The sequence below is a fragment of the Crinia signifera genome, chromosome 9, assembly GCF_055691185.1.
Source record: "Crinia signifera chromosome 9, ASM5569118v1, whole genome shotgun sequence".
NCBI lineage: Eukaryota > Metazoa > Chordata > Amphibia > Anura > Myobatrachidae > Crinia > Crinia signifera.
In genome coordinates this window covers 58,486,817-58,511,417 of record NC_139225.1, presented here as the reverse complement: position 1 = coordinate 58,511,417, position 24,601 = coordinate 58,486,817, and the positions used below count along the sequence as shown (strand labels likewise).

The window sequence follows — 24,601 nt, the reverse complement described above, 5'->3', positions numbered from 1 at the left end:
TAACTCTCTCTGCACATGTTACAGCTGCACCTGCAGTGCACATGGTTTTGCCCATTTTGAGAAGAAATTTGTACAGTGATCAGATCTGAATAATTGCCATAATCTCAGAATATAAATACTATAGTATTAATTAATTATGCTATGGGCTCTTTATATGCAGAAGAGTCTAATCTGATTTCATTGAAATGTCTATTTTTGCCTGTACTTAATGATTTCTTACCTGCTAAACGCAGCCACACCCATGTAGCCCAGATAGCGGCATAACAAAATGGCAAAACTGAGCCAAATCTTCGACCTCCTTGGACATCAATTCTACAGACGTACAGCTGCATGATAGCACCAGGAATAAGCACCCAAGGAATAGACAGATGTGTTTGGATTGTATTGTTCAGTGAACTCTGGATAGCAGCAAGTGCGGCTAGTCCATTGCAGATGTAGAACAGGGGATCTGAGGACTGGGAGCTGAGATTTTTATTAATGTCCGATTCCTGCTCAGACTTTTGCATATTTCGTCTGCACCACACCAAGGCATCCTGAAACCTGGCACTTGATATCACTATGTTCCCAATGGGTATTAGTACCTTCTCTGCAATTGAATTAACAAGACTGGAGAATGTTGTATAAAGGGAAACTACAGTAAATATGCTGCAAGTTACTCCAAAGAATATGTAAGCAGCTGCGCTTGGTATCTGCTGGATTGTGGAGATAGTCATGAGGGCAAATGCTGTATTGTGAATCACTTCCAGAATATCTTTATTTAATGATACAAAGCAGAACACAATTGCCGCAGCCAGGAAGAACCAGTCACCAACCATCATCTGTCTGCTATTAGAGACGTTGCCCGGTGTGAGAACAACTGTAACGGTAAACTCTTCCCATGACTTGACCAGCCAGAAGGTACCATGGAAAGCAAATTTGGTAGCATGGTAAACATCATCCCGTAGATAACTGTAGTAGCTAGAACACAACTGAGTAATGACATTGATGCTGATCCATATGGAGCCTATATAGAATGTCTTCATGTATCCAAAGCAGTAGAATGCCATAATAAAAGGAGAAATGGTGTCACACAGGTAACCCAGTGCCATGGGTTCAGCATACTTTGTATTTTTTTTCTTCTCTTCTCCAGCATTTTTTGAGGAGTTGCGATTGCCAGAACCCAACAGCAGGACATTAAAAAGAGCATTACCGAAGCCTGGAAGAACATATTTCTGAGTGATGCCTTTCAGTAGAAGAGCTCCTGCACCATAAAGTCCACATAGCACAATTATTAACTCCAGTACACCAGAGACTACCAGGGCCCAGCGTCCAAACAACCCTATTGCCTCAAAGATCAGTGTGAGTGTTAGGGCCCCAAATACAAAAGGCATAATGTAGTTGACAGTTGCTGAGCAAAAAGCCAGGATGAATGCAATGAAAATATAGGCTACCAACCCGGCCACTGCACCCTCAGTAACAGGAATCTGAGGAAGGGTTGGCACAGCTGTGCTATTGTAGGAAACTGATTCTGAACCCAAAATGATACGAGTTGCCCCATAGCTGCTCCACAGAGCACAGAAGGCCAGGAATGCGGTGCCACTTAAATGGTCATACTTTCGAAAGGACAGGAATCCAGCTATGAACTGAGTTACACCTCCAATTAGGATCAGGTGAACACCTGCAATGTTTAAACAAGAAAGAAAATGTTAGATTGTATATGAAATGCTTACTGCTTTCTGAAGACTCTCTCATTTAACTTTATAGACTTCATAATTTAGAACCCCTGTTCTAGATTCATTTTGACTGAATATTTGTATTTAAAAGCGCTAACTTCAGCAGTCTTTTTCAGTGCCAATTTAAAGGCATGGAATCACTTAGGGCATGATTATAATGACAGTATAAATATGATAGTGACCTAAATATGGAAGATGCCTATGCCCAATATCAATGTGACCAAGTCAATCTATGCTGAAAACTAGATAAACTGGATACCGAGTAGAGATGCTCAATCTTTTAATGCCAGTTTGAAATTTGATTTGAAGTCCAGGAGCTGGCGCTCCAAGGTGGGGTGTTTGGCGAGACTGAAGCCACAGTGAGGGAGATTTTTCAAAGCTTTGTGATAAAGCAAAGTGGAAAGAGGTGAAGTACCATCCAAACAGCTCAAACGCAGCCTGTAAAAGAACAGGAGCTCATTGATTAATACTTTATCTCTCTCCACTTTCCACCTTCTGCTAAATCTCCCCCAGTGTATGATATCTGTGTAGCCTGGACCATAGATTCAGAGTTACTAGGAAAATGTATTGTACATAACATTTTATTTCTTTCAATTTCATTTGAATAATTCTAGCTGGAACCTTACCTGCAAGGATGTTTTCCACTCCTCCAGCAATAATAGAGGTATTAAACAGAGAGAAGTTTTGCATACAAACGAGGAAAGCACTAACTGCATTTGCAAGGAGCCCAAGTACAGCAGGTTCGCTGTAAAATACTGCAGGGAATCCGTCCATGGCAGTATGTTCTATAGAAATGACTTGCTAAAACTGTTCTTCTCCAATATATGTATTCATCCAAATATGTATTCACACAAAATGTCCTGGGGAGAATAAGGTTTGAACAATCAGTTTTACCATAGGCCTGCATTAAATATTAGCATTTAAATAGTAATGTCTTCATGTGTATACATTCAGGAATAAATGCTGTAACAGTAAATATTTTGTATTTGTCAAATGCTTAGTAATTATTTCACAAGCATGGCCCTTTAATTTCATAGTGTTGATATCATTCAAGGGACTGGTAGAGGATACCTCCATCACTAGGGATACAGGAGAACTTCTTTACCAGAGAACAATTGCACCTTTGCTTTACCCAATTTTATCCTCATCGGAGCAGAAAAATTACTGTTTTATAATTATTTTTACAGGTCAAAAGATGCAGTTTTCTATTGGCCATACCAGGAACATTATTGTCCTAGTATTTAGGAATATTAATATGGTACAAGACAATCAACAAATAAAGGGAGGCAGTGAGTTCTCTTTCCCACTGAATGTAAAGTTAAAAAGGCCAAACAAAATAAATTATAGTATAAATACTAACACTTATATTACCCTAACAGTAGCCCAAGACCAAGTTGTAACCCAAACATAAGTACTGTATACAGTATATGACATCAAGGCTGTAAACTTTTCTGGAACCCTAAATATTCTCTGATCTATCTACAGAATAATCTTTAGCAGTGGGAACCATCTAACTCACAATATACAGTATGTTGCTCTCAATATCACTCACAACCTCCTAGTTTGGGAAAATATTGTAACAGTTGCATCTGTCATTGTCTGAGTATTGTGAGGAAACTAAGGCCACATTTGCCTGTGACCAATAAAAGTCTTTAAAGGGTTCTTGATCACAAGTGCACCACAATCATGTGTAAAAATAAGGTACAAAATATTGCCATTGCTGGTAATTAAATATAACATTAATATAAAATACTTTCATAAAAACTGAATGAATCTAAACTAAAGGCAAACATACCGGGTTACACAAAACATGTTATTGAACATTGGTCATATATACATAACAATACACTAATAGCAAAGTCCTACCTTCAAATGCAACATGCAGAAATGTATTTTAGATCTGCTTTTCAGGGAACAGCTGATGTGACCTCTTTAACAGCATCCACTGCTTCTGAGTGAATGTTCTGGAGAGACAGGTTTTATAGTCTCTATTACAATACATACCTCATAGGGTGGAGACTTTCTTAGGTCTTTAGAATTTCCAAAGTATTTTTGTTTCCTGCTGCACATAACCTTAGCTAGCAATATATCTCTAGTAGAGACTTCCTCATACTATGTTACTATGCTATTCCATGATATCACTGATATCAGGAGTTATTTTTAAGGTACTCTTTACTTAGAAGGGCGCCCACGATTTTGATCGTGGGCATCGTTAGTAAAAAATCTCGGGCATCTCGGGGATTGAATGCACTAAAAAATCGGGTGCGATCAACCGACGAGATGCCCGAGATTTCCCATAGGGAACAATGTTAAATGTCTCAATTGACCCAATTTTCCTGTTCAATGCCTCAATTGACCCGATTTTTCCATAGGAAACAATGTTAAATGGGCCACAGAGGCCAAATAGGCACCCTGAAGTGTATAATGGCCACCCGAATTGTTAACGCCACCCCACGATCAACGTCAACCCGATGCGTGGCGAGCGCAGCGAGCCCGCGAGGGGCGGCGGTACGCGTCCTACGACCTTTTCATACCCCCACTATCCACGTCGGCGTGGAGTTGAGAATAGAAAGTGTGGCGAGCGCAGCGAGCCACCGAGCCCGGAGCGTGGCGAGCGCAGCGAGCCCCGCGAGGGTACGCGGACAGCTGTGAAGCCCGCGAGGGGACGCGGATACCTGTGAAGGTATCCGCGTCCCCTCGCGGGGCTCGCTGCGCTCGCCACGCTTCGGGCGCGGTGGCTCGCTGCGCTCGCCACACTTTCTATTCTCAACTCCATGCCGACGTGGATAGTGGGGGTATGAAAAGGTCGTAGGACGCGTACCGCCGCCCCTCGCGGGCTCGCTGCGCTCGCCACGCTTCGGGTTGACGTTGATCGTGGGGTGGCGTTAACAATTCGGGTGGCCATTATTCACTTCAGGGTGCCTATTTGGCCTCTGTGGCCCATTTAACATTGTTTCCTATGGAAAAATTGGGTCAATTGAGGCATAGAACAGGAAAATCGGGTCAATTGAGACATTTAACATTGTTCCCTATGGGAAATCTCGGGCATCTCGTCGGTTGATCGCACCCGATTTTTTAGTGCATTCAATCCCCGAGATGCCCGAGATGGGCGCCCTTCTAAGTAAAGAGTACCATTTTTAATTGTATAGTTCTATTCTGGGAGAGACAACAATTAGCTGAGTCAATGATGGGTTTATTTTTAATATGAAACTTTTTTTTTCATTCCCTCACTTGTTTCTCAACCTAAGATGTTTATTATTACATAAAAAAGCCTTGTTGAAATCAAAACTAGCATATAACCATACTTACAGTACCTCATTTCCTGTAGAACAAACAAACATAGATATTCGAAAGTGTTTGAATTAATTCAAAATAAGAAAAATGTACGTGTCAATCAGTTTGTCATATTAGTTGCTTTCTGATAGAGAGAAGCAAAATGCCACTTGAGAGATTAAGGTACATAAAGAAAAATCACAAGTGATTGTGCACATCAAACTACAATGCATTGTATTGTCTCTGACATATAGGGGGGAATTTACTAAGAATACAAATACAAAATTTCGTATTTGTATTCTTACTACGACTGCATACGGCTGTTTCAGCCATATGCAAAGTCGTGTTCCGGAGGGAAATTTACAAAGCAGTCATATACGACTGCTTTGTAACCCTCCAATGTCATAGTAATTCATATTAACGGCCGTATAAACGGCCGCTAATACGAATAAGTGTATCTGACTGATCCGTGCAGGCTAAAGCCAAATACGACAGGAAAATAAAGTGTATTTTCCTGATGTATATTCGCGGCCGTATTTTCAATATGGCTGCTTAGTAAATCAGGAACCACTATTCTTTTGAATGGTGATTCCTGTCATATTCTAACAATGGTGTATGCATTGTAAATACAAATACGAATGTCCCATCAATATGAATACGAATATTTTTATTTTTGGCATAGTAAATGCCAAAAATACGAATACACCTAAAAAATTTGTATTTTCCTAGGAAAATATGATTTTTTTCTACGAATTCATATTAGTAAATTTCCCCCATAGTGTCAAATGATTCTATTCATATAGCTTGTGTGCATTCAAGTACATTCAGAAGTAGTGGTGTTATTCTGAAAACATATAGTGGGACATTTACCAAAATGTATTCGTAGAAAAAAGGTGTATTCATAGGCAGAAATACACCTTTTTTTTACGAATTTGTATTTTCGGGATTTACAATCCCGAAAATACAACAATTCGTATTCCTAAAGATGGAACATTCGTATTTGTATTTACAAATACGAATGTCTACACCATCGATAGGATACGACAGAAATCACCATTCAAAAGAATGGTGGTTCCTGATGTACAAAGCAGCCGTATTGATAATACGGCTGCTAAGTGGTGTAAAACACCCATGCAAATACGACAGGAAAATACACCTTGCTTTCCCTGTCGTATTAGCTTTAAGCCTGCACGGATCAGTCCGATCCGTGCATGCTTTAGTGTAAAAAAATGTTTAAAAAAAAATAATAAAAAAAAAAAATGGCGTGGGGTCCCCCCCCACAGCTGTAACCAGCACCTGGCTGACAGAGCCGGGGCCGGTAATTAAAAATCAGGGAACCCGACAAATAGGGGTTCCCCGATTTTTAACAACCAGCCCCAGGCTCCAGGTCCGGGGCTGGTTCCCAAAATACGGGGGACAAAATGACTAGGGGTCCCCCGTATTTTAAGAACCAGCCCCAGGCCAAACCAGCCAGCAGGGAAAAGTCACAGCCGGGGGACACTTATTATATAAGGTCACACGGCCAAAACATTAACCCTACCGACCAGTCAGCCTGGCCAGGGGTCCTGGGGGAGTGGGGACCCCCCCAATGCCACAGTATTAAAAATAGTACAATAAAACACACTGACACACACTTAAAATAAAACTTTAATACATACAAAGCCCACACATACTAATACTTACCTATCTTCTTTCCGTAGGTAGCCCTGGTCCTGTGTCGTCTTCTGGTCCTGTGTCGGCGGTCTTCTGGATCCATGTCGACGTCCTTCTTCAAGTCGACCTCGCTGTCGGCGATGGCGTCCGGAGTCCGACGAAATCCATGGAGGAAGCTGTGGAAGGAAACCATACTCACCTGTCCCGGGGCGACGTAGTCCAGGTAAGGGTCTTGGCAAAAAAACAAACCGAGAACGCGAAACCAGTCGGACAGTAGGAGCCGCACGGTGTTTGTGTACATCGTGCGGCTCCGCCTCCCGAATCCGCTATTGGCCACCTTGCGGCCTAGCGGCTCCTGATTGGCCGCTAGGCCGCAAGGCGGCCAATAGTGGCATTTGGGAGGCGGAGCCGCACGATGTACACAAACACCGTGCGGCTCCTACTGTCCGGCTGGTTTCGCGTTCTCGGTTTGTTTTTTTGCCAAGACTCTTACCTGGACTACGTCGCCCCAGGACAGGTGAGTATGGTTTCCTTCCACAGCTTCCTCCATGGATTTCGTTGGACTCCAGACGCCATCGCCGACAGCGACGTCGACTTGAAGAAGGACGTCGATATGGATCCAGAAGACCGCCGACACAGGACCAGAAGACGACACAGGACCAGGACTACCTACGGAAAGAAGATAGTTAAGTATTAGTATGTGTGGGCTTTGTATGTATTAAAGTTTTATTTTAAGTGTGTGTCAGTGTGTTTTATTGTACTATTTTTAATACTGTGGCACTACAAGACCCAGCGGGCCCTTTAATGCCCTGCAGGCTGGGACTTGTGGTTCTCCAAGTCCCAGCTTGCGGGGGAGGCTTGCTGGGACTCATAGTGCCCCAGTATTAGACAATAGTTTAATCTTTTTTTTACACCGCTATCAGCTCGATGCCCACCGCCCAGGGGCATCGAGGACAGCACCAGGCTTCAGCCTGTTCAGGTAAGTCCTGGAGGGGGGGACCCCTTCATTGGGGGGGTCCCCACTCCCCCAGGACCCCTGGCCAGGCTGACTGGTTGGTAGGGTTAATGTTTTGGCCGCGGGACCTTATATAATAAGTGTCCCCCAGCTATGACATTACCCTGCTGGCTGGTTTGGCCTGGGGCTGGTTCTTAAAATACGGGGGACCCCTAGTCATTTTGTCCCCCGTATTTTGGGAACCAGCCCCGGATCTGGAGCCTGGGGCTGGTTGTTAAAAATCGGGGAACCCCTATTTGTCGGGTTCCCTGATTTTTAATTACCGGCCTTGGCTCTGTCAGCCTGGTGCTGGTTACAGCTGTGGGGGGGACCCCACGCCAATTTTTAAAAAAAATGTATTTAATTTTTCTATTTTTTTTTTACACACTGCAGCCTGTACGGATCTGACTGATCCGTGCAGACTGCCTGTACGAATTCGTATTAGCGGCCGTATATATGTGCCGCTAATACGAATTGTTACACCATCGGAGGTTTACAAAGCAGTCGTATCTGACTGCTTTGTAATTTCCTCTCCGGAACACGACTTTGCATACGACTAAAACAGTCGTATGCAGCCGTAGGGGAAATACCAATACGAAAACCTAGGTTTTTCATATTGGTAAATTTCCACCATACATTCAGTGTATTTAATAATACACTCTGGATGATGGATGATTCCTAATATATTGGCTGGGTCAGCACACCCTCTTTTTTTGACCAAGATATACTTCGTTCCACACTGAACAAAGAAATAGATTTAGTGCAGTTTTTAGGGGCATTTATAAATTACATAGATCCACATGTAGCTAAGTGCAGTGTTGGTAACAAGCATCTAAGTATAAGGTAGATCCCCAAAGGTGAAACTTTTGAATATCTATGTTTGTTTGTTTCAATGTGGTTGGTCTAAAACACTTTGCAGCCACCAACTGGTGAATAATAGACATCACAATTTATTTTACTCAAGAAAATAATAAAAATAAAATTGTAATATTCTTCTACCATATCATTAATCTTTACTACAATCTACAAAAGTGTGCCCAAAAAAAATAGAAATCCCTTTTTTAAATGGTTGTTTGTTCCCTTACATCCACCCATTTATTTCTTAGAGCTAATGCTTGTGTCGACATATTGACCTGTCGACCTAACCCCATGTCGACCTTTCCCCATGTCGACCTAACGGTGTTGACCTAACGATTGTCGACCAACTTGCTGTAGACCCAACGATCCCAACCCTCCAAATTATATTATGTGAAATCATTTCAGAACTGAAATTATCCAGGGTGTGGATCCTACTATGGATCTTGGATCAACTTGTATCATTAAGGGAATATTGGCCCCTTTTCTTCTTAGGACAGCATATTTTCCTAATTTAACAAAGATTATTATTATTATTATTATTATTATTATTATTATCATTATCATCATCATCCTTTCTTTATAACACTCAGCTTAGTACTCAATGATACAAACAACATACAATGGCATGAGACGGAAAGTAAAGGTGATCCTGCCCAAGGAGCTTACAAACTATTTACAGTATCAGGTAAAGCATTGATATGTAAAGTAGAGGACTAATTGGTCTTGGTAGATACAAGTACAGTGCTAGTCCTGACTTTTGACAATTAATAACCACAGGCAGCTCAGCAGTTCCTGGCAGTAATTACAGGTGTAATGCTAGTTTCTGGATCTGGGAAGTTGGTTACTACAGGTATTGTACCAGGTTCTGGTAAATTGGTCATTTCAGGTATAGTACTAGTTTCTGGCTCTGGGAAGTTGGTTACTACAGGTATTGTACCAGGTTCTGGTAAATTGGTCATTTCAGGTATAGTACTAGTTTCTGGCTCTGGGAAGTTGGTTACTACAGGTATTGTACCAGGTTCTGGTAAATTGGTCATTTTAGGTATAGTACTAGTTTCTGCCTCTGGGAAGTTTATAATCACTGGCATTGTACTAGACTCTTGCTTTGTGAAGTTGGAAAATATAGACATTGTACTAGTTGCTAGCATAGCCTGATTAAGGGGAAGAAGACAACATATGGGGATACTCGTGATCCCTGTCCCAGTGTGTAAGTAGTATAGTCAGAGTATGTTGCTATTCATGCATGTGACAAGCTAGATGATACAGTAGATTTTATTTTTCTTTGTGTATTTAAGGTTGTTTAAATTGTCTTCATTCCACAAGAAAGCTTTATAAAAAAACTGTCTTTCAATAAGGTGAAGTTATAAACAGTACCAAGGCATTATTAAACTATTAGTTGAAATCTAATGTATATAAGCCATACTCCTAGGGTTACCACCTCATCCCTTTAATTCCGGACACATATTAATTACACAGGTTCTGTGGCTTGCTGACTTCAAGACTCCATTTCAGTTAGTTTTAAACTGCCACAGAACCTGTGTAATTAATATGTGTCTGGAATTAAAGGGATGAGGTGGTAACCCTACATATCCCTGACATGACCCATTCCAGGAGGGACAAAATCCTCTCTACCTTGACTTCCCTCTTTATTTATGATTGCAGTCAACTGTGGTGAAATTCCTTTATTACAAATTGCATAGTTCCACACAGGTGTCACCAATACTATATTAAGAGGGAAGTGCAGGTAGAGAGCATTTTGTCCCACCCGAAATGGGTCATATTGCATGGAGGAATGCACAATCTAGTGGCTGGAAGTGCGGGTTCCCCGCTAAACGATTGCTTTTTTTTTTTTTATAAAGTGGCGATTATTCACTAGGCAAAACCATGCACCACCTGCCATTTAGACATCATTACATCCAGCCAAATGTTTTAGTTACTGGTTCTGGGATGTTGGTAATGAGAATAAAGGGGGGTATTCAATCACCGACGACCATCTCCCGATAGGGGAGATGGGCGCCGGGCCCTATTTAATCCTGTCTTCCTTGACAGCATTGAACAGGGGAGCTCGGCAGAACGAGCCGATTTCACAAACAGTCATCTGGGAAGTGTTGAGCTTTCGGCTGCAGCTAGCCTCTTCCCGGCCGCAGCTCGTGGCCACATCCCCTTCTCGCCCCGCTGCAGGCAGGATATTGAATCCCGCCTAAGATCGGTCGAGCAGATCGAGAATGGAACAGGGTCACGTCAGTAAGATAAACCATATGATGATACTAAATAGTAAGTGCGGTGTGTACAGTTACTAATACAATCATAGATTAAGGGGTACATTTAATAAATCTTCTAAAAATAAGAGGTGATATTACCAATAGCTAAATAGATTACGTCTATCATTTCTCTATTACATCCTAAAAAAGAATAAACAGAATTTGAATGGTTGCTATGGGCAACATGACCTCTTTTCACTTTTAGAATCTTTAGTAAATGTACCCCTTAAGGTGAATACACACTAGATCAGGGGTGGCCAACCAGTCCGAGGCAAAGGGCGGGATGTACTAAAGGGAAAATGCGGTAAAACAGGGGTTTTACCGCATTTTCCTATGTACCAATACCCGTCCGCCCCGTTTCCGCATGGCAGGGTATTGCCACCCTCTGGAAGCCTATGGGCCGTCTGCCGTCCGCATGTCCCCCCCCCCCTTCTGATCTCCTCCTCCCCCCTGCAGGTGTTACAGCTGGCAGGACATCCGGCTGCAGGGGGAGGAGGAGACGCAGGGGGACACTGCCAGCCGCCGGGATGTGACGGAGACCCCCGCAGACCACATCACAGGTATCGCGGGGGGTCTCCGTCACCGCAACCCCATGCTAGCCGCAACCCCATGCTAGCCGCATATGTTAGTACAGATGCGGCAGCATCGCGGCGGCTGGCATTGATACATCCCACCCAAAGAGCCAAAAAATATCTGTAGTTAAGCTAAAGGGCCGATATGATGCGCAGCCTCAAAAATGGGGCGTGGCCTAGCTGGTACAAGGCTGTGACCTATTTTTGTGCAAGCACCATTACATACTGTACTGTGCAGCAGCGCTGTTCAGTTCCTATCAGCGTTGGTGGGTGGGTGACTCTGTGGCAGCGCTTCTGTGGCAGGCAGTGAGTGAAAACGTTGCTGCTCTTCCACACATTGATGCCGGAGGTCATCACCTTACAGGTATAATTCCCAGAATTAATGTTTGGTGATGATACACTGCGCTCACCTTGTGTATGTTCCCTTCTCAGGTGCTGCTCACTCTTAAGGGTATCCCAGTCCCTTTTTGGTTTAAATAGTACATAGTGGGTGGAGCGAGCGCTGCCTTGTGTTGAATGTGCGTGAAATAATGTGTAAGAAATGAGATAAGAAAAGCGAAGTAAATGTTACAAAGCTAATTTATTAAGGAATGCAAGGTGTGACTAAAGAACGCTTGCCACCGAGCCCGAAGCGTGGCGAGCGGATGCGGAATACTTTTAAACGAATACTTTTTAACGAATCCGCGTTCCCTCGCGGGGCTCGCTTCGCTCGCCACGCTTCGGGCTCGGTGGCTCGCTACGCTCGCCACAGGTTTATATCCAACTCCGTGCGTAGTTGGATAGTGGGGTAATGAAAAGGACCCTTTTTCCCACAGAATCCTATGGAAAATCGGGTCCATCGCATCGCATGCAATTTGGTCGGATGCGATGCGATAATCGGGCGTCCAGATACTACATAAGTACCAAACTTTCTTTAGAATCTTTGTTCATAGACTACCAACTGTACCTGTCTCTTTTGATCACAATTACGTTTCTTTGTCATTGAATTGCTGCATTGTTTTTCATAGCGGTGATCCACGAACCTCTTTGTGGATAAATAAAACCTTTGATCACCGTCCTAACGTGTGGTGACCATTCTGTGGGGTTGTTTGGGGTATTGTTTCCCTGGGGTGCCTTTGTCCCTCCGCCCTCTGAATTGCAGGCGAGTGAAGCAGGCAGGTCGCAGCCAAGCAGTGCCGAAAGGAGAAGAGGAACACCATTTAACGGGCACACACCTGCACGCAGTCTGACAACATCACACTTGGCATCCACAAACAGGATTTAAAGATGTCAGACTTGGATCGTGCTGCAAGGAGGAGACGACTTCCTGCAAGAAAACCCAGCAGAAATGGTGGTGAAATCGATTGCCAAGACCACAGCCAGAGCACACCTAATTGAGACTTAGAACCGCCAGATGGCAGAAATGATGTGTAACATAGAACATGTATTACACAAAAAGTAGAAGAATTCGTTAAAAAGTATTCGTTTAAAAGTATTCCGCATCCGCTCGCCACGCTTCGGGCTCGGTGGCGAGCGTTCTTTAGTCACACCTTGCATTCCTTAATAAATTAGCTTTGTAACATTTACTTCGCTTTTCTTATCTCATTTCTTACACATTATTTCACACACATTCAACACAAGGCAGAAATAAACCGACGCAGAAAATGGCGTCAAGATCGTGACACAAGGAACCGTCCGTGGCGGGAGGTGACCCGAGAATCGAACCGACGACCCACCGACAAGTATGATCTACAAGGCCGACCGATTTGCAGATGGTGCCACCAGAGTGGGCACATTGTGAGGTACTGCCCAAACGCCACCTCCAGACAAGACGATCCCGATGGAAAGAAACAGACACTCAAGAGAAGCCCCAAAAACAATAGTGCAGAACCAAGTCCGAGTGAATGTGCCATCCGATGCTGTGGATTGGCGAATCAGAACAAGAAAGTTAACAGGCCAAGTGATGTGGTTTAACGTAGCACGTGGTTATGGGATTATCTGAAGAACAGATCATGGGAGAACCGTATATGTCCACTATACGGGCATCCAGAAGACCCATCGGAATGAATGCTTCCGGACCCTAGCAAATGGAGAGTGGGTCGAATTTGAAATGGCAAGTGGAAGGAGAGGCGTCAAGGCCATTAACGTGACAGGCCCCGGTGGTGCTGCGGTAAGAGGCAACAGAGACACAGGCCAGAGTGAATGCCGATGCTTTACGCATGACTGTGATGACCCACACAGCCACTGGCCATATGGTCAGCAGAACCAAAGGGAAAGAAGACTACAGGAAGAGTGAATGGCTGGAAACGAGCCAGAGACCAGTCGTGTTGACTCAGAGCGAGGCAGAGCAGCAGTGCATGGAAGGTGTGGTTAGGCCACAACATTCTCCAGAGCAGAATCGTGCCGCTATACAGGGAATGGAAGATGCAGATGACGGAGAAGCCAACCCTCGACTGACAGATGTTGTAGTGACTGACCGAGGAAAGGGCAGTGAAACCGTGCATCACGTGGTAGCGGAAGAAAGGATGGACCGCATGGAACCGAAGGGCTCAGACCCCATTATGCCACTGTCTAAACCCAATGTCCCTACAGAGAACCCAAAAGAAGACGAGAAGGCCGAAGCCCAGTCTAAGGAAGAGAGGCCTGGAAGCGAGTATGAGTACACAACGATTTTGAGTGAAAAATTCCTATTCTTGATGCAACAGGCCATCAACAGGTCCAAGAAAAGGCAGAGAGAGGAAGCACGTGCTCATTGCCGACCGCACGCAGTGATTTAAGATGCAGTCGAAGAACACTGCTGAAGAACAGGAGAAAAGACTTGCCTGAGGCGGGGGAGCAGGGAACCTGGGGGGGGGGGGGGGGGACATGCCTCTGCACAACCCAGGCCCCATAGTTAACAGGTCTTTACCGGGCTTAGGTAACCCGCCCTGAATGTAATTGTAAATGCTTTAATGTATGGATGTAAGGCAGAAATGTAGAAATGTTTTACAGTTTATAGGTAATGTTATCTTGGAATGCTTTGTTTCTAAATGAGAGACTGTACCAGGACTTTTGTTTCTTCAGCCGCCATGCCCGCGGACGGGCATTGTTCCAGCGGGGAAGCATGTGGCATCCCAAAATTGGGGGGTACCTTTGTCTTTATGCCACAGACTTACTGGTGGCCAGCACTAACTATGTTTGCACATAACTGCAGCACATGCTGCTCCCAGGAACTGTTACAACTTGTGCTTCAGGTGTTAGCTCTCTGTACTAGGTTGCTAGGCAACCGCCCTGCAGCTGCACTCACTACAGGGCTTAGGAATCCAGAGCCTACCTGAACTCCCTGAAGTGAAAGGATTATATTCATTGGTGGCTCAGCGGGCGCCAAAGTGAAGGGGGCGTCTCTGCCTGTTGCTGGGCAGAGGAGTATGTAACAAGTGGCAGAGAGGAGGAGCGCACGGGGCGCAAGTCAGTGTACCCAGAGAGGGTGAGGAGTTAGGAGGAGCTGCCCGGCGGGCAGAGGAGAGAGATCGGGGGTGAGCAGGAGAGAGACTGACCAGCTGGAGAGACACCCTACTTCCACAGACCGGCGCAGCAGTGTTATGGCGCCGTCACAGAGAGGGAGCCGCGGACAGGTCCCGGGTGCGCAGAAGCGCATGACTCAGATGCTGCACCATATACCAGAGCCCCGGCGGTGAGTGACAGGAGCCGCTAGGGAGCAAGGGAGAGAGGACTGGAGCAGCAGCGTGACCATGGCTTGAGAACGCCACATCAAGCGAGAGGGAGAGAAGCACCAGTGACCCCAGAACTAAGGCCAGCATCAGTGATCGGTGACTGGCAGGAGCCAGCAACAGAACCAGAGGCTCAGGTACCCTGTCACTGCCCCACTCCAGCTTGCTACAGGCCTATTAACCCCATTGACACCACTGCACTCAGGCGCCATCTTAGGCCATATTACCAGCCGTTTGTGCCAGGCTGCCGTCACCTCCGCCATATTGACAGTTCTCCCCCGTGACAGTAGCCCTAGGGAGAGGGCTCTCTAGCTAAACCGCCAGCTGCCACTACCCCCCTGTCGGCCCCAGTGACTTGGAGCAGAAAACACTGAACCCCTATTTGTTGTATTGGACCACAGTTCAGCCAGTATTGCCTAAGGGGACCTTCCCTTTTGTGATCTATCTTAAGTACCAGCACAGTGTCAGAGAGCGCAGGACACCAGTACCCTGGATTACAAATCTTGCATTAGATTTATTGCAACTACGGTGCACCTAGGCCAAAAGGTACCTAGGACTAACAATGAAACTGCAGTTCAGGGACTCATGCTTTAGTGCCTGGATACTTAATGTTATTAATATGAGGTATGACCTATTGCATATTTCTGTCATTCATTCAAATGTAATTGCAAGTCTGTTGATTTAAGGTTGGAATTATTTGCAGGGTAGCCTAACTGCATAGTGATACTGTTGATATAGTGTATCATAGGAATTGCGGCCTGTCAGTGTCACGGGCGGCCCCATTGCGCACGATATTCCCCTTATAAGATCTTTGATTACCTTTACATCTGCACGTAAATGTATTTGTTGAAACAGTGTATTACCCTACGTCAGGGTATTGTGCGAGGTGCGGCCTATGGTGTCACAGTGACCCCATTGCGCACAATATCACACAGGTGAAACTTTATTTAGAATCTTTGTTCTTAGACTACCAACTGTGCCTGTCTCTTTTGATCCCAATAACGTTTCTTTTTCATTGAATTGCTGCATTGTTTTTCATAGCGGTAATCCACTAACCTCTTTGTGGATAAATAAAACCTTTGATCACCGTCCTAACGTGTGGTGACCATTCTGTGGGGTTGTTTGGGGTATTGTTTCCCTGGGGTGCCTTTGTCCCTTCGCCCTCTGAATTGCAGGCGAGTGAAGCAGGCAGGTCGCAGCCAAGCAGTGCCGAAAGGAGAAGAGGAACACCAGGTAACGGGCACAAACCTGCACGCAGTCTGACAACATCACAGGTGTAGTGAGCTGTTTGATTAGGGAAGACAGGGAGACACTGGGAATGGGATGGGGGGTCAATGAGAGTATGGACAATGAGCTGGAGAAGGAGCAGAGCATGGGAAGACAGACCTGTTCCTGTTTGTTGCCTGGTCCAGCACATTTGTTCTCACAGCAGCCTATTCCCTGCTGCATTCCCTCTGCACTGCCAGTGCTGTGCTGCTTCTCCTCAGAGGATCAGGCCCTCCAACTGGCAGCTTCTTTTTCAGATTATTCAGGACCTGGCTCCCAGCACGTGCATGGCAGCTCCGCCCCCTACCCCCCTCCCCCTCTACCCAGCTCACAGCAGCTCCTTCTACTCTCCACATACCTGCCAACAGCAGCAGCTTTGTCCCCCTCTATACGGCTCCTGGCGATGGCAGCATCCATCCCTCCTTCACCTGGCTCTCGGAAGCTCTGTATGCTCCCCTCCAGTGGCTTTGTCCCCACTCATCCAGGCATCTCCTTCCCTGTTCCACTCCACAGCTCCATCCTCCAACCTGCAGCCCACTGCTGTTAATGTGGGTGACAGTGACCCGCAGCCATGGCTGATGGCTGTATAGTAAAGGGGGTTGCTGGCGGCCGTGCAGGCTGCGGGGATAGAATGGCCTAGGCTATACCTTCTGTCAGAGCGGCCAGGTCTGGGACAGTGGCCCCATAGCACCCCCCTGATGGCGGCCCTGGTCCCTAGTTCTAAAGCCCCCCATACACTAGGGTGACGTTAATGAGCAAAGAAGTCCCCCGCAATCCCCCCTTGAGCTGCCTGGGACCCTCCTGGAGAGCAGGCTCTGCTGCGATATATCGTATGCAGTCCTTTCGCATAAGAAAGATAGCATGCGATCCCAGCCAAGCCTGTCGAACAAATCACTTCTGCAGCCTCTGGTGCAATGCGCACAGGTCCGCTCATCACATCGGACCTGCTGTCAATCACATGCGATTTGGATGGTTTTCACTGCTTTTCACTGTAATCACATGAAAAGAGCCTGAATCGTGTATGGCCAGCTTTAGACTGCTGATAATACTGTGTCACATGGAATAGTAACTTTATTTTACCAAACTACTTTAATATTAGTTACTTAACTTGTATTTTAGAAAACAGAATACTTTTTAGACACTTGTGGAAATATAGTGATAGAAAATAAATAAATTAAAGTAACTTTTTTATTATCATTTTGACAATAGTTTAAATGCTACATAAAATCAATTCTTCATTTTCCAATTTACAAATTAATAAATACAGTATAAACAGTGAACACACGTTGTTTTCAAACATATATAAATATATTTACACAAGGCAACAAATTTTGAGTCCCGCCTGCGGGACTTGTAGTTCGTGTAGATAGGCAGGTGACTAATGCAGCAATTCTTTCCATGTTACTATAGCACATCTTGCTCCATGTTCTTAGCACGCTCAAACAACTCCATAATTATAGCAGCTGGCACACAACCTTCCCGCAGTATACTGATTGTCCCTGGAAAAGAAAAAGTATGACGATGAGTGTGGTGATGTTCAAATCTATGTTATCAGACAGACTGAGATTTGGAACAGCTTTTTGTATCCATTCCATAGGGTAGATAATATGCATTTAATTAATTGAGGTTCTATAGCTGGTCTGATCATACACATGGGCCCTTATTCAGATCTGATTGCAGTACAAATTTGTTCTCAAAATGGGCAAAACCATGTGCACTGCAGGTGGGGCAGATGTAACATGTGCAGAGAGAGTTATATTTGGGTGGGGTGTGTTGAAACTGAAATGCAGTGTAAAAATAATGCAGCCATTATTTACCCTGCACAGAAACAAAATAACTTGCACAAATCTAACTCTCTCAATATATGTTACATCTGCCCACCTGCATTGCATATGGTTTGGCCCATTTTGAGAACAAATTTGTACTGCCATCAGATCTGAATAAGGGCCTTGGTGCGATTCATGGTTACTTTTGTTTTGATTTGTTTTGTTTTTTCAGCCACACTCGATCCCGATGTGAGCTCCTGTTCAGTCTATATCAAGTAGGAAATAGACTGTGCAGGCAAGACTATGTAGTACAGATGTAGTACAGATTTGTACTATAAAGTTCAAATCGAATGTGTACAATGTCACGATCCAATCAGGATTGAATTGAAAAGGAATCGCACCGTGTGTATACTCTAACAGTGACAGGTTTTCAGAAAGTGTTTAAGATATTTAAGGGCTGTGGAATAAGTATTTACCTTCATCTATTTTGGTGCAGATCACTACAGTTGAACCCACAAGCTCATTGGAATAACCATCGCACAGAATCGCATCCAATTTGTGGTTCAGACGTCTGTAAAAAATGATATTCATAGTGTTATGAATGAACTGTAATGAGAAATGACTGTACAGTGCATTACACATTATAAAATACATAGCACATTTATAATATACAAAGGTTCTACCAAAGCATATTATTAAAAGGAATACTAAAAAGACCGATGTTTACTTTTTTATTTGTTAGTTTTGCCTTAAAACTGATTGCTGATCATCCATTCTTGCCAGTCTGTTTGCAGGCTATTACATTTACCCCAAACGGCTAGAGCGGGGCATTTCTGTATTGATTGTCATTAAAATATTAGAGACCTTTATGCTACAGTCATTTTTAGTTGATTTTGTAAAATTCAATAAAATAAACATGTTTAATAAAATGTTGGATTACAATCACTTTAAAACATGGTATCTTGATAATACAACAAATTGAATGGAAACACCAAGACTGTTTATGGAGCAGTACTTAGTACCAAATAAGTCAGCTCTGGAGAGCGCTGTGTGGAGATGGTGATACTGGGCTAGATTCTCTAGGCTTCAAAAGTGATAAAATAGAGAGTGATAAACAGCCAGCCAATCAGCTCGTACCTGACATTTTTCAAACACAGTCTGTGACATGGCAGGTAGGAGCTGATTGGCTGGCTGTTTATCACTCTTCATTTTATTACTTTTGAAGCTTAGAGAATCTGGCCCAGTGTCAGTGACTAAGATGATGACAGGCTGAGAGTAATACAAAGTGAGTCATTAAAGAGAAGTAAACATTACACTATGTAAGAAATTGTGACAGGAGGCAATTACTAGAAAGATCTGGTCAGAGCCAGATTGTTGCCAAGATGATTAATGATTATTTATTCTTCATAATAATTTTATTTTGGTTATAACAGGCTAGTTCAGGCATGTCCAAACTATGGCCCTCCAGCTGTTGTGAAACTACCCATCCCAGCATGCCTTGCCAAAGTTTTAGCATTCCCTAATAGCAAAGTCGTGGCAAGGCATGATGGGACTTGTAGTTTCACAACCGCTGGAGGACTATAGTTACACATGCCTGGGCTAGTTCAGTTTGAGATACTGTACATCACTTACGTTATCACATGGTCATGGTGAGTACTATCGCTTTCTCCACTTGGATTGGCAGAGGTGATTGCTAAAGGTCCTGTCATGTCAGTAAGATGGGCTGTGACTGAGTGATCAGGAACTCTGATCATAATGGAGTCTTTGGTTCCAACATAATCATAGGCAGGCCCCACACCTAGAAAACACAGAAAGTATGGTAAAGACACTATTACGATTCCACCATTAAATTAATATGAATCACAGACTTGGAGGTACATTTACAGCACTAAAGGGCGATTTTGGGCGATTTTGTTTTCTTATTGTTTACTTATTTAATTCCCCCCCCCCCCCCCCCAGAGCTAAAATATACTTTTACTGACAGATAACATTTTATATTCTTTTTTAAATGTTAGTTAATTGTGTTCTAGCCCTGGAAGCTCAACATCGATTATGATCGATTTTAAATCGGTCAACATCGACCAAAAATCCTCCAACACCAACCAAAATTGACCTCAAGTAAATATATCCCTTTAAGTGTAACAATTGTTCCGTTTAAGTTACTGACTACATTAGCAAAGTGCCTACCATCAAACTCATCTCAGCAGTGAAATATCACTGTTAAAATACTGGGAAAGTATATTTTGTCTCTGCTCTCACAAGATGGGACAACTAGCATTTTAAGGATGGTTCAATCATTCATTCATTTGAATAAGGCAGTATTAGAATAAATGCATAGGTAATGTGGCAGAAGTAAGGGCAGGGCAAAACAACAAAAACATATCTGGAAAAGAGATGGGACTATAATAAGAAGCACAGAATTTGGGTACCAGGCTTATAATTGTACTATTTGTAATGACAATGAAGTGACTCATAACCGTGTTGTTAATTCTTTCATCGGTAAGTAAGTTGCTATATGTGCCTATATTGTCCTGTATGTGGGGCAATGGCTCATTTTTTGTGTGTATTACCTCTGACAGGACAATTAACCTCTGTTTATTATGTTCAAGTGTTTGCTAGGTGCCTCTAACTGCAGCAACGTGTGCAATTGCATGGACATTATATTGGAATTATGTTTGTATGCTTTTGCAGTGTACTACCTACATGACATACACAATCGTTTCAGCCATTCACCCTTCTTCACAATGCAGCTTATTCCGCCGGGATAGACAGATTCCATGAACCTCCACAAGACAGGACTGAATGGAGGATTTAACACCCGCAGCTGCTCCAAGTTAGATATACAGATGCAGATGGGTTTCTCTGAAGGTCGTTCCTGCAGCACAAGGGGAGATGTAATAACATTATAAATGCAGTACATATTTTATTTATACTAACTCCTTGTACAATTCAAGAAATATTAACAACTGAAACATAATAATCACAAATTATATATTGGCATTTCACATCATGTTCCTTATGATGTACCATTTATTTTCTACGGTAATAGAGCAAACCAAAATTTTAGCATTTGCCTGAGATAAAATGTTCCAAGAGTGAACTTAACACTCCTCACTGGCCCCTGCTAGTACAATGAAGATAATCTGCCTACTGTTCGCTAGCATGTAAAAAATACTTTACAGTTACAACAAATTGTGTCAGAACTTCCATAAAATTGCAAAAATGTAGGCACAATGCCTCGTTTCAGAGGTGTCACGCTCAGGGGCAGATTTAGGGATGAGGGCGCCCCTAGGCACAACAATAATGTTTGCACCCATCCCCCGCCTAATTGCATTATTTTTATTGATTACTTATAAGCCCTTATTTGATAATAGCCAATATAATGGATTTAAGAGGGAAAATAGTACAGTACAGTGAGTCTTTTGCAGTTATTGGTACATTTTGGGCTGACAGTACTATCAGAGGCATCCAAGTGCCGCCCCCAAACATGTGCCGCCCCTAGGCACGTGCCTCATGTGCCTAATGGAAAATTCAGCTCTGGTCACGCTGTCATGTGGCAAAATTGTGAATGGTCCCTTGTCACAGCTCTGATTATTAGGGGGACATTTTCCAATTCCTGCGTGACCCATATAAATATACTATAGAAAATGTTAAGGCCCCCATACACTATGCAATTTTTGGCCGATTTCATCCGATTTCGGCACTTTGGGCCGATAAATCGGATGAAATCGGCCCAAAATCGCATGTTTGTGACATCTGATCCAATCTGATGCGCGTTCCTGTGCTCATCAGATTGGATCAGGTGGTCGGACCTGCAGAACATAAGATATATCGGAATCTGAGCCATCATGGGCACATCGTGGGTGCTTTTTAGCACCCACGATGTTTCAGATCCGATATATCTATATGTTGAACTCCGGGTACCTCCTGTGCGCGGCCATCCTCCAACCCCCAGTCAGAAGCAGCAGCAGCCGGAGCAGTCACAGGAGCGACGGACACTGACAGGAGAGGATTGCAGAGGGCAGAGGGCGGCAGTGACGCTCTTCTCTGCTTCAATCTGGATGACAGATTCTCTCCCCTGCTGCTGAATGTAGAGCCCGGACCCCCCCTCCCCTGCTGCTGAATGTCGGTACGGGCTGTGTAGAGCCCGGACCCCCCCTCCCCTGCTGCTTAATGTCAGTACGGGCTGTGTAGAGCCCGGACCCCCCCTCCCCTGCTGCTGAATGTCAGTACGTTCTGTAGAGCCTGTACCCCGACCTCCCCCTCTCCCCAGCTGCTGAATTCAGACAGTGACCGTAAAAATCATGTAACGGGGTAATGGCTTCTTAGCAGCAATGTACAAACACCATTTATTGTCTAAATTGCATCACTGGTAAGATAACTGGATGTGTGTGTCCTTCCTTGTCTGTCCACCTCCACACTTTTTATAAAATGTGCTGACATCAAGCTATTATATCAGCAGACTGGACTAACATTTGAACTGATTAACCCCTTCACTGATGGGTTAGATGAGTCCCAGTGCTCCCCTCCCCTCTGGTGACCACCCCAGCCCCTCCGCTCCAGCGGTTTTCAGCGGAGCTCCCCTGCCGCTGCGGCCGCTGCCAATCATAGCAGCACACTGAACACCCGAGCGATCCCAAGTCCCCCGGGCTATGCCGAACATCCCCGAGCCTGCCGCCATCTCTCCCGAAGTAATGGCGGCGGCAGGTGAGGGAGGGCACAACAGTGGAGATGGGGAGGGAGCGGCCTAGTGGGGGTTGCTGCTGAGGTGATGCGCTAGTGGTGCACACCTGCGGGCACCACTGGCGCACAACTGTAGATTTGTGGCATGCCTGGAAATTTTCCGGGACTGCACGCTGCGGCACTGCCACTGAAGGGGCTAAAATGCAGAATCTTTTCATTGAATCTTGAAGAAATAAAATATATTAAAAACCCAATGCGAGAAAATAAAACATTGTGTCACCCTGAAGTGTAATGTGGCACAGCAAAACTTTTGCAAAACTTTGAGGTCCATTTACTTAGGTGCTCCTGCATGCTGCGATAATTGCATGTGTTTTAGACTACATGGCATTTTATCACATACTATTTGCGATGTAATGTGATCCGAAGCACATGTGCAGCACATACATTTGAACTGTGCTATATGGCCTGGCACTCTCCTCTTCTGAGCAGCTGCCCCGGTGCCCTCAGTGGTGATGAGTACGAGGAAAAGTACAACGGCACTCAGAGGTTTTTTTTTTTAAATTTATATTCAGTAATACAAGCTGCTGACGTTTCGGAACTCTCGCTCCTTTTTTAAAGCATGTAGGTGAGACATGCTTTACTCCAGTAATGGGATCAAAATGTTAATAACAAACAAAACCGTTCCCTCCAGATGACAGTAGCACTGTGGCTATGTATAGTTTGAGGAAGGGGGGGGGGGTGGCGGCACAGTACAAAAAGGTGAGTTCAGTGAGTTGTTCGTGTCTCCCGCTGCGGCGCGAATGACGACCCCCCCCAGCTATATATACATATACCACCATTCTCCTTTTCTCAGAACAGTAATACCTGCAAGGTATAGCACTGTTCAGGCCACTCCCTAGGGCCATCCCATCAGATAAATCTCATGGCACATCCAATTTGCGTCAGATAAATCACGTGATTAATTACATGTGATAAATCACATGTGATTTATCTGACACAAATTGGATGTAAACAATGTCACATCAAGAGTCAAATTGTATGTAGGCCTCCTGGGAAGCTGCCGGGGAAATTCAAGGGAAATCAGATGCAATTTTACAGGTCAGATAAATCTCATAGTGTATGGGGGCCTTAAGTCTCACCTTTATAGTATAAATCCTCTTGATGGCTTCCGGGTGTTTGCAAGAAACAGCCAGAGCATATACTGTGTCTGTTGGAATTCCGCACACACCTCCACTCTCCAGTATGTTCGCTATCGTTCTCAAACCGCTTGTACGATGAGACTGAGGAAGCAGACATGAGCTGGAGACTTCTTCCTTCTCTGGCTCCACTTTCTATGGTAAAATTGATCACAAATTATATTTATGATGATAGTGTCTGAACAGATAATGCTGAGCAGCCTATTTATGTGTACTGTTTCTTATTACACTGCATGTGACATGAGTACATTAACTGTGTTGTGACTACTGAAAATGTCTGTGGTGTAAGCAGCACTAATATGATATATTGTATAGCAACAGTAGCTAATATGGGGATGGCCCAGATCCTGGAGGCTCACAAGGACTGCTCGAACTTGTAGCTCCCCATAGCTGTAGAGGCATTTTAATAAGCATGGATTGCAGTAAACAGTGAAGATTTCAGCTGTCCATACATCAGAACGATTTCAGGCGATGCATTGTGGGTTTCTTTTTCACAACGTGAGGTGTTTAGGTATGATTCGCAATCCTGCCGGTCGTGAGGTTGAACATCAGATCATGTGCGCTGCACACATGATCTGAAGATGCTACTAATGACTAGTATGCTGGGAGTTGCAGATCTTACGATAGATCTGTGAAATTACACACATATGATCTATAGTGGACTGGAAAGCTGGCGGG

At 44.3% G+C, this 24,601-nt stretch overlaps 1 protein-coding gene across 1 annotated transcript; it reads right to left on the bottom strand.

Annotated features, from left to right (window-relative positions):
• Nucleotides 1-18,412: 18,412 nt before the first annotated feature.
• Nucleotides 18,413-22,139, bottom strand: LOC146036597 (threonylcarbamoyl-AMP synthase-like). The gene is made up of 4 exons (XM_083160542.1): nucleotides 21,969-22,139; nucleotides 20,748-20,919; nucleotides 19,677-19,842; nucleotides 18,413-18,615 (listed from the first exon to the last, which is right to left on the bottom strand). Exons 2-4 carry the CDS (start codon nucleotides 20,821-20,823, stop codon nucleotides 18,495-18,497), a joined length of 363 nt encoding a protein of 120 aa, XP_083016668.1. The 5' UTR covers nucleotides 20,824-20,919; nucleotides 21,969-22,139; the 3' UTR covers nucleotides 18,413-18,494.
• Nucleotides 22,140-24,601: the final 2,462 nt, after the last annotated feature.

Coding starts and splice junctions, on each gene's coding strand:
- LOC146036597 (XM_083160542.1), bottom strand. CDS start 20,823: ATGGAATCTGTCTATCCCGGCGGAATAAGCTGCATTGTGAAGAAGGGT. Junction 19,843..20,747: donor GAAACGATTGTGTATGTCAT/GTAGGTAGTACA, acceptor TGTGTTTTCTAG/GTGTGGGGCCTGCCTATGAT. Junction 18,616..19,676: donor CACCATGACCATGTGATAAC/GTAAGTGATGTA, acceptor CATTTTTTACAG/ACGTCTGAACCACAAATTGG.